General features: G+C 43.3%; 1 protein-coding gene across 9 annotated transcripts in view; it reads right to left on the bottom strand.

Annotated features, from left to right (window-relative positions):
• The window catches only part of ralgapa2 (Ral GTPase activating protein catalytic subunit alpha 2), a 105,888-nt gene that overhangs the window by 33,773 nt on the left and 62,112 nt on the right, over positions 1-10,003 (bottom strand). For all 9 annotated transcript variants that reach the window (XM_032500988.1, XM_032500986.1, XM_032500982.1 and 6 more), the window contains 8 exons: positions 8,803-8,913; positions 8,434-8,502; positions 8,043-8,180; positions 5,461-5,638; positions 3,161-3,989; positions 2,418-2,489; positions 1,571-1,694; positions 1,308-1,463 (listed from right to left, as the gene is read on the bottom strand). In XM_032500988.1, coding sequence (XP_032356879.1) covers positions 1,308-1,463; positions 1,571-1,694; positions 2,418-2,489; positions 3,161-3,989; positions 5,461-5,638; positions 8,043-8,180; positions 8,434-8,502; positions 8,803-8,913 — 1,677 coding nt within the window. The remainder of the gene's footprint in view (positions 1-1,307; positions 1,464-1,570; positions 1,695-2,417; positions 2,490-3,160; positions 3,990-5,460; positions 5,639-8,042; positions 8,181-8,433; positions 8,503-8,802; positions 8,914-10,003) is intronic.

Below are 10,003 nucleotides of genomic sequence, written 5' to 3'. Positions count from 1 at the left end.
CTCTCTCTCTCTCCAGGTCGCTTCTATAACCGCATTACTAAAGCCAGCTGCTACTGCAGCATGCACTGCCCTAAAACCCACAATTGGATTGAGGAATTCATGGTTTTCCCTCTTTTCTTTTTGGTTTAGTTGTTTGTTTTTTTTCCCCCTCCATCGTCTTCAAACAGGCAATCTGCCCAGCGAGAGCTCCCTTATCCGTCACTCCCCCACAGTATGCCTCTATGGTTACAGCCAGTAAAGTGGGTGACTACTGTACTAAAAGTGCTATTTTTAAATTGACAGGGATATTTCCTAGTTGTAGACAGACAAAGCCTGTTTCTAAATCCAATTCTTCATACCACTTTCTTTCTGCCCTGATATCATTTTCTAATGCATCTATGCATGCAGCCAGTCAGCCAATTTCTGTACAATTTCTGGCTTGTGTGGAGGTCTATGCAAAAGCATGAGCAATTACAGAGGTTCCCAATGAAATGGTGGGAAGAAGAGTGGCAGCAGACTCCACTCTGGACATAGCCACCCCTCCAGCGCCTCACTCTGGCCAACCAAAGTCAAAATCTTTATTCTGCCTAACTAATTTTTGCGGTCACTAAGCAGGTTCAGGATGGGTTTGGAATGAGTAGGGGGTTATTTTGTGAGAGGGGGAAGATCTGTGGAGGACTGGAGGGGGGTTGGATATGAGGAGAGCCTGATGAATTTCCCTTCTCAGCAGGGTACTGTATGAGAAGATTGGCAGCACGGGCAGGGGCCTTGTGGCTCATTTCTTCGTGCTAACTGCTACTGGTGCACTACAGCTCAGAATCCCACTGCAGAACCCAATCGATCGCTCCTGTGGCGGCAGCAGGAATTGGATAAAAGGATCCTGCCGGCATCCGGCCGGCGCCTGCCCTAGCAGGGAGAGCTAATGGCTGAATCCAGGCCCTGGTCACAGCACACAGGGAGGGGGGCTAGCAGAATCATAGTCATTACTGCAGCGGCACATGCCCTCTCTTCACTCACGCGCCTGCAACTCTCTACTCCTCAGGCCTGCCTGGCCAGGGTCACTAATCAATGCCCGCACTCTGGAGTCACACCTCCTGATCACAGCTTAACACAGAGCTGAAGGCTACAACAACATTCTGCTATGGGCAGGCAGTACTGTGTAGCCATTTCACTGCATCAAACAGGGAAGCAGTATTTTCTCCTTATTCCTGGCATACTCTGGATTTAAGGTGTGGAATTTATACATGTTATGATAATCAAAAAGTGACGGCCAGGCAGGAACTGTCAAAAGTTATAACAGGCTAAAAACAGATACAGGACCTTTTTACCTTTTTGGTGAGGCAGTCATCAGAATCAGACGGCATACGAGTGGAGACGTGGAAGATGGCTTCCACAGTGGAGGTAGCATAATAAGGAGCCGTTAGACCTGTGCTGCCATTCCTCTGGAGGCCACCCATAAATCCGCAGTGTGTGGCCAGATCCACCTGAGGGATACATGGATAATTTAACGTGCCTTGTGCAATGTGTGCATATTTTGGCTGCATCTGTGGACACAGAGGGCGTGTTGCTTTGAGGGTGTGGTTTTTGGTACCTCCCATCCTAGTCCAGAAACAAAGTCTTCATAGGCCTGGCTGCCTGCACTGTTCGACAAGATGGAGCACTTGTCCTCTTGGCCCTCTCCAATGTAGAACACAGCAATCTTGTGTGTCTCTCGGCTACAGAAAAAACAACATATAGTAGACGATATTGAAAGAACAACAACACAGCAGCCAATTTTATAAACACAATGGAACTTGAACTACTCACTACTCTACCCACTTCAGATGAAAATGCTTTGAAACGCAAATCCAATGAGTCAAAAACACTACAGTACACCTTGCTTATCAAGGTTAATTGTGTGTAAGTGTAAGATGTCAAATAACATCAGGAGAACAGAATGGGAAAAAATTTGTCTGCAATTTTTTTTCAAATCTCTCCAGCTCTAACATGATTTAAAAAAAGATGGCAGCAAATGCCCCCATCTACTTTCGCTGTTGCCATGGCAGTAAATCATGCTGAGGTAGATTTAGGGCACTTTGCATGCTTGCGCACAGGTTGTTATTGCCCAACCAAGTCTGGCCATCTGGGAGAATGAAGACCAGTCCTAAGGGAAATCTTTAATAAGCTCCTGTCATTAGCAATGTGTGGTGTACTAATTGATTGGACTAAGAGAGACATGGTAAGAGAAAGACAGCAAGAGTGACAATGGGAGACTTCGATGGCTGTGATCAACAGGAGATGGTACAAATTAGAAAGATTATTGGAGAGGAAGAGAGGAAGGGGGCAATATAATCTGTTTGGAGTAAGTGTATGATTTATAACCTGTGTTAATTTCACTAATGTGGAAACAAGGGGCTACAGCGACATACAATTTCACATGGAATTTATAAAGGTATTACCACTTCCTGGAATCCAAGTTCTTCAATTCCCTTAACAGTTTGAAGTTTTTCTTCAACAAATGGAAACTTTTCCTGTTTGACAAAAACAGTGTTGATTAAACATTATACTTTCAACTCTTTATATAAAACACAATTCAGGAAACTGTCCTGCTGGCAACAATGCCATTTGAAAAAGTGGTATAATCTACTAGCCAATTTCCAAAGAAAAACCTGTTTTTAACCAAAGTTTTGTTTTGCAGACAAGATTAACAACAGCAAAAAGGCACAGGTGCAAACAGCAATCTCCTAGCTGTGTGCACGTTGTACCATCACCATTAAGAGGTGTAAGCTTTTAATTTACGGGGTAGCACGGCAAAGATATAGCTCTGAAAGGTAGACCTCAGCGAAAACAGCTGGGCACTCTTATCCTGTGGAGAGGAGATTAAGACACTCTAGACTTCACAGTGCTTTTAACTTTGCCTTTTCTTTTTGAGTAACGAGCCAAAATCAGTTACTTTAAGGATCAAGGAAGTAACTTGGGTTCAAAAATGGTATCGACTGCAGAGGTTATTTTGTCCGTCTTACTGGTTATATGTAGGATGTAGGCGTGCAGACTAAATGATAAAGATATATGTTGAGAGACAAATAAGAACAGATCCCTGTATGACTTCTTACAACCCCACTTTCCTCTGTTTTTCTCTTTCTTCTTCTAGAATAGTGCAAAGCTGACCAGTGACTGTAGGCAATTTTAGTTGGTAGAGTACCTGCGGTCCCAGGAGTTCATGCCAAGGTCATTAAGCAGCAGCCGGCAGAAGTAGAAAGGAGCTTTTGGTTCCTGGTGTGAAGGTTCCTTCTGGCAGGCTGCCCGAAAGCTTACATCAGCATCCCATCTCCTTACTTGCTCTTCCTCCTGCTGAGTCTGACGCAGAATGGCCTCTAGGATGGCGCTCTCTTGCTCTAGGTTCATGCCATGGGGTGAGGGGGCTGGCTGGTTGAGCCTGAGTTGTGGCTGGGGCAGGCATTCTGGGCTGCTTTGGCCTAGGTCCTCCAAAAGTGTATTCAAAATATCAATCTCTTCCTCCTCACAGCAGTCAGAGAGGGAGTCCAAGACGGAGGAGTGATTTTTGTACGGTCCCTTTGTTGGAGAGTTGGGCTGGTTTCTGCTGTGAGCAACAGTAGTAGAAAGATGGCGATCAACTGAATTAAAAACTCCTGCATCAAGAGAGTCTTCCTGGGTTGTGCAATAGAGGATTGCGCCATCCCACGAGTATTTGCCCGAGATGTCTCGGACAATTACACGCACTTGGGAGGAAGGTTTGGGGGGCTGTCCAACAGTGGGGGTCTCTGCCGGGATCTGCAGGTAGGACACTAGCGTGCTGTCATTGAAGACAAACAGCTGCAGGTTGGGGCTTTTGAAGACCTCGGAGGACAGCTCGGATGACTCCACATACGGGTTGTCGTGGTTCTCACTCACAAGGCTATGGAGAAGGGCTGGGCCACCGCTCAGCGGATGATGGCCCAGATGGTTCACCAGGTGTGTCATAATCATTCGTGCCGTCAGGGGAATCAACTCCATGTTCCGGCGTCGCTTTTCTGGTGGAAGCAAGAGGGCAGAGAGACAAAAATACTGAGACATCTCTGATGGAAAACACGTTAGTAAGTGTAAAACATGCTCAATGGTTTAGATGGGTTTAGAATAAGGCTGCACACGGGTCTATCTTTTATTATACATTCAATGCACACTTTGCTAACCATATTTCAAAAGCCCCACATTTGTGTGTCGACATGCTATCATCTCTGTTAGCTCTTTTTTATACAAAGCCAAATCTCATTTATGAATACTAATAGGGGTAGTTTATTCATTTCTCACAATAGCTTGGCCAGCACACCTAAGTAGGTAGAATCTAATCATGAGAGACAACTTTGAAAAGCCCATTGAGTCTTCTTACAATGGACATGTGTTGAGACTGGCTGAGTGCTAATGAGAATCACCATCTTTACAGGCTGCTTAATAGGACTCTACTTAGTGAATTGCATTTATGTAAATGCACAGGTTTGTACTCCCAAGTGAAAGGCATGCCATGCTTTATTCTGCAGTGATGTAGGAAAAACAAGAAGATGCACTCTTGCATTGTGACAGTGCTATCAATACCATCATCCCCCATCAAAGTGGAGAAAGCTCTTTAGAAAGCAGGACAAGCTGCATTAGAGATGCACTAGCCCTTTGATGTGACTTGATCAATATGAGGTGGGGACATGAATATAACTAGGTCGGCACTCTTTGGTTTGCCCTTTTGATAGTGTTTTGTTATTTCTAGTAAGAATCTGTGCAGCTGTGCCCCAGAAAGCAGAGGTGTGGTGAAATGTTTCCAGGCAAAAGCTACTGCTCAAATGTCTGACATTGTTTCAGTAGACTCCACTTTGTATTTAGGCTCTAAGGACTTTTTGGAAGTTGAGGACATGAGGGAGAGAGGGGGCGAGAGAGAGAGAGAGAGAGAGAGAGAGAGAGAGAGAGAGAGAGAGAGAGAGAAATACATTGCCTAATGGAATCACAAGGTCACAAAAAAGAAAAAGAAAAAAAAAAATCACATTTTTATTCGAACCCCATAATGGGTCTTCTCTCTAGGGCTAAGTACTAATGCGAACATTCCATTCCCTGTGATGGTTGATTTCCTTTTCATACTTTTAATAAGATATTGACATTTAATGGAGAGGCTCCAAATGGATAATTTGCTTTTCCCTGTAATCTTTTTTGGATTTTATTTAACTTTTTACTTTATTTTTTTTTGGGGGGAGGGGGAGATGTGTGTCCCTGTGGTCTGTTAGAAGCACAGTAGGACCTGAAATGAAGTAGTGTGTGAAAAAAGTGATCAGAGATAGTCATCTAGTGATAAGATATGATGTGACAGCTGACAGCCAAAAAGAGTTTTTACTCTCCCACACATAATTACATACATGCACAAATACTATGTATCCCATCATTGTCATTCGATCTGCCAGGCCAGTGCAATCTTTCACACAGCGGATGGTAAAAAGGGGCATCAGGAAGGCTCAGTGTCCTTACCCTCAGCTACGGTGAGGAGGTTGCCAAAGTCAGTGGTGGTTGTCTGGGAGTGTAGTGGCTCAAAGCTCTTAACCTGACCCAACATGAGGTCATAGTCAGTGGACAAGTCTGACAGGCTGAGGAGGTAGTGGCTCTGTTGGGTGTGCAGGTTGGAGCCGGACACACAGCAGTGAAGCACCTGAGAAACAGTAGAGAAAGGGTAGTACTTGGTGATTCAGATTTAGTGTGCCAAGGTAGTTTTTCTATAGAATGACCGTTGTAGGCACTTTGATGTGTAAAGACATCATCCTGTTAGATTTGGTGGTGTCTGGTGAGACAATGCACAGTGACACTCCTGCAGGCCTGCTCTTGGTTTACATTATCCAGAAGCATATAAAAAGAGGAATATATGGTCCATTTACATCATAAGGCCATGGAAGAATAGAAGGAAGGAGCAAAAAGAGGGTCTTTATTGCCACTAATCCATTTCTCCTGTGATGTGTGAGTGTATCGATCAACATAACAGATGGCAGAGCCTCCGTTGGCAGAGCTAGATAAGGCGCGCTGGGGCCAGTTGATCACAACCATAGACAGGTTTACACTGTTTGATTTAATTAAGACTTTATCCTTGTGCTCAGCTCATATCACAAACACACACACACACAAACATGCACACAGACACACAGAGACACAGACAGACAGACAGACAGACAGACAGACAGACACACACGTATTACTCTATAATCTGAGTGGATGTAAGGTGCTGCATGTGGGCAGGCAAAACATATCCCTAATGTATGTATCTGAGAGGGCCTCTCATTCAGAGTAGAGCAACTTGGGTAAAGCCATGCAAAGGCTAATCCCATTCAGTACACAGATACGCTCAAACTTGGCTGAGAGACGCTCTGAGAGGCAGGCTGCCCTGCCATCTGAAACAGTATTGTGTGTGCAATGTAGACAGTATGTGGATGATTCTACCGAGCAGTCCTCTGGGTGCATGGGGGAGGGACTGGAGGCTTGAAACTGAAAAGACCTGAACCAAACAGCTGTTACACCAAAGCCCCAAAGAGCTTCCTCTGTGGAGAGGTGGAGAGACAGAAAGGGAGGGGGGAAACCCGCAGCTGTGCTTGACAACTAAGTGACTGCACTTTGCATAGCAACAGTTCCTGGAAGGTAACATACAGTTCAGTGCAGACTGTAGTTAGGGCACATATTGTGCATACACAAATCCACCTATGTGTAGACATAAATCAAATAAATAAAGAACAAGAACAAGAATACACACACACACACACACACACACACACACACACACACACACACACACACACACACACACACACACACGCACACGCACAAGCACACGCACGGTGCAGCTGGTTACCGAGGCAGGTTGAGGGAGCAGATGGAGAAGCTTGAGTCGGACTCCAGTGAACCAATGACGTCTAATGCAATGTTACTTCACATCGGTCTGCATGCTGTTAGTCACCAATAACAACTTTCCTCACTTTTCTTTTTACCTCAGGACGAATAGCAACAACAACAAACTTTTCATTAGCTGTATTGTGCTCGTGTTTGATGGCTTAGTATTTAATAAGCCTTTTTAAGTATAAAACCTGTAAATAAAGGGTGAAGCATGAAAAATAAATGGACACTCTACCTCTAACTCTACCACCTTGTCAGTGACACATGCCAGTGATGGAGTAAACGAGAGATGTTTTCTTTTAGGGAAGCTATTCTCTATTTGCTATAGAGAATAAAAAGCAGCCAAGGTATCCGTTGAAATGTAAAGATTTCACTCTTGATATTGAATTAATATTGTCACACCTTGTGATGCCTTGCTTAATATATTATTTCCAATTAAACCCAGAAGGGCCATGCCTTTGTGTGGTGATAGACAACCAATCATGTCAAATTGTCTTTGCTTTCATGGCAGCTGCAGTTGCTCTCATATTAAGACATATTCCATTCAAATCTCCAGGACAAGCATTTATAGCCTGAGCTTATCAAGTGGACAAAGGGTCCTGTTTGAATAATTGCACCATTTCTTATCAGGGGTGACATCCTTACAAAGATCTGCCGTTGACCGCATCTGCCCAGACAGGAGGGAATGAATAATACCTCATTCATTTGTGTCTGAAGCTTGGCCCTCATCCTCAGGGTCAGATCATAAATAAAAGGGTTAGAGGGACAAATTCATTGAATACTGCATATTTTGCCTGTTTTAAACAAATGCAGTATATGCAACTACAAAGCAAGTTGTAAGGGTTTCCTGCATATGACAAATGCCAACCGCTTGTGTCAGTTATGGCTTGTGCCTCTATGCTGTAGTGCCATTATAATGTTAAATGAGGCAGAGTCATGAGGTCACGGTGTAGGTGAGTCTAATTAAAGTGTCAATCCCATTTGGTGGGGTGGGGGTGGAGCAGTCAAAGCTGAAGTTGTTGTGTCAGTGGGCCATGTAACGCTATGTAACACTATGTATGTTTCAGAAGATATTAAAAAGCAGTCAGTAGTAAAAGAGTGGCCATTCTTCAAGTGTGTTTGTTGTAACTGAAACTTTCATCTTTTTCCAACTCCCAGCTGCCTTTGAGGCTACACACCCTGTAGATGTAGTCCAGCAGCGGGGCCTTGTGAGATGTGCGGTCCTCCAGGGAAGGCAGGGTGATGGGCTCCAGCAGCAGACTCAGGGGAACAGCCATGCACCAGTCCAACAGGCAGAGCAGCAGTGACACCATCAACTGGGAAACAAGAAATATATTTGGTCAACAAACTACAAAGCAACATTATATTTATACAGCAAACAGTTCTAGGCAGTTCCTGAGAAACAACAGGTAATAGAGGAGAACAGCAAAGACCGAAAATACAGATGTAAAGAGAGGAAAAGAAAACAAATCACTTCAGCAGAAACATTCCTCTGCAAATGCACCATTCCAACATGATAGATCAAGGGCCTTTAGATCTCAGCCTGGTCTCCCCCTTTCCAACATGTACCTTTTTGTCTGCTTCCACTGTTGAGTGCTCTGCGCTAGGCAACAAAAAGGCTATTGTAGCCACAAAGATCTGTGTTGGGACAAAACAAGGAGAAAGATAATTGGATGACACACTCCTATTCATCAGCTGAGTCAGGACTGTGTGCTAAAATGGATGTGATGCCACGGGATGTAGAGTATGTATATGCATGAGTAATGACTAATGTAAGACTTGCATTTAAAATCTTAACTGACTTGATAGAAATCTTTCAGTCAATTTTCTTACTTATAATAATATGTTCTCACAGGCCCCTAATGGCTACTGGAAATTGAACAGTGTGTGTGAGTGTGTGTGTGTGTGTGTGTGTGTGTGTGTGTGTGTGTGTATTACCTCAATTATTTTCTTAGGCAGAGTGGGCTCCAACCTCTGGAGATGTTCCCAGTGAGAGATGAGCAGCTGAAACACGTCACATGCCACTTGAGCCACTGCTTTGTTTCCAAACTGGACAAACAAACAAATAAGGGCAAGAACTAGTCAACAATGCATGTATTGCAATGTATTCTCCTGTTATACATTTCATTTGTGGATATTAGATATTAGGATATAGACTTTTATTTCAACTGCCTGGACATTGTTGCTGTGACACACTGCACATTCACTCTGTGAGCAAAACAACAAAAACTCAGTGAAGATATCCTTGGTTAAATTTTTTGCAGTCACTGGCCATGATAAGATTTGTTGCTTACTTGTTTAACTAAAAATGTGATTGTTATTGAGAGCAGTTCTTCCTTGTTCCAAGATTAAGAGAAAAGGTGCTTAGAGAAATCCTAATCTCTGAGGTAATTCTCAACATTGGTGCTAGCTGGCTATCCCATTTATAATCTAAGCAATGTAAAAAAAAAAAAAAAGAGGCATTAACAAAATATTAAAATGCACACAATGAACTTTATAACAAACACAAAGTAAATAACACCAGAGCCTCTTACATTGCTCACAATCTGTTAATACAGAATCAACTATGTTAAATGTATCATCCTGAAAGTAACACTGATCATTTTGTTAATTACATGTCCCCTTTTTGGATTTGTGTTACCAAAATACCAAAACTCCAAAAAAAGCAGAGAGACATTGCTGGTTGAAGAAGATAGGGACACACTGACTGTAACACAATTCAAAGTAATTTCCATTAAATTTAGTTTTTCACTTACTGGGCATGTAATCAGCGTAATTTCATTTCCACTTCAAACTATGGCTCATTTTCTCCAGACTCATTGCAGGAACGAATTGAGCTGTTGACAATTTTCTTTCAAATGTGGATTTCTTTAGTGATTTGAAATTCTTTGTGGAGAAATAGAATTTCCCATTTCTTCTAGCTGAATGCCTCTCAACATGTAACAAGGGCAGACAATGTGGAGAGTGCAGAAATGGCCGAACACAAAAAGAGGCCCTGAGAGTTCAGCACCTGCTTTTAGAAAAGAGACTCTCAGTGCCACTCTTCCCCCTAGATCCCCCACCCAGCCTGTACACTCTATTTTGGGGCTGTGTGTCAAGTTGTACAGGGGAGTGATTACTGCTCCATTAGAGAAGGGGA

Source organism: Etheostoma spectabile, chromosome 20 (assembly GCF_008692095.1).
Source record: "Etheostoma spectabile isolate EspeVRDwgs_2016 chromosome 20, UIUC_Espe_1.0, whole genome shotgun sequence".
NCBI classification, from domain to species: Eukaryota; Metazoa; Chordata; class Actinopteri; order Perciformes; family Percidae; genus Etheostoma; species Etheostoma spectabile.
Note: the sequence above shows the minus strand (reverse complement) of the source record. Positions and strands in the feature narration are given on the sequence as shown.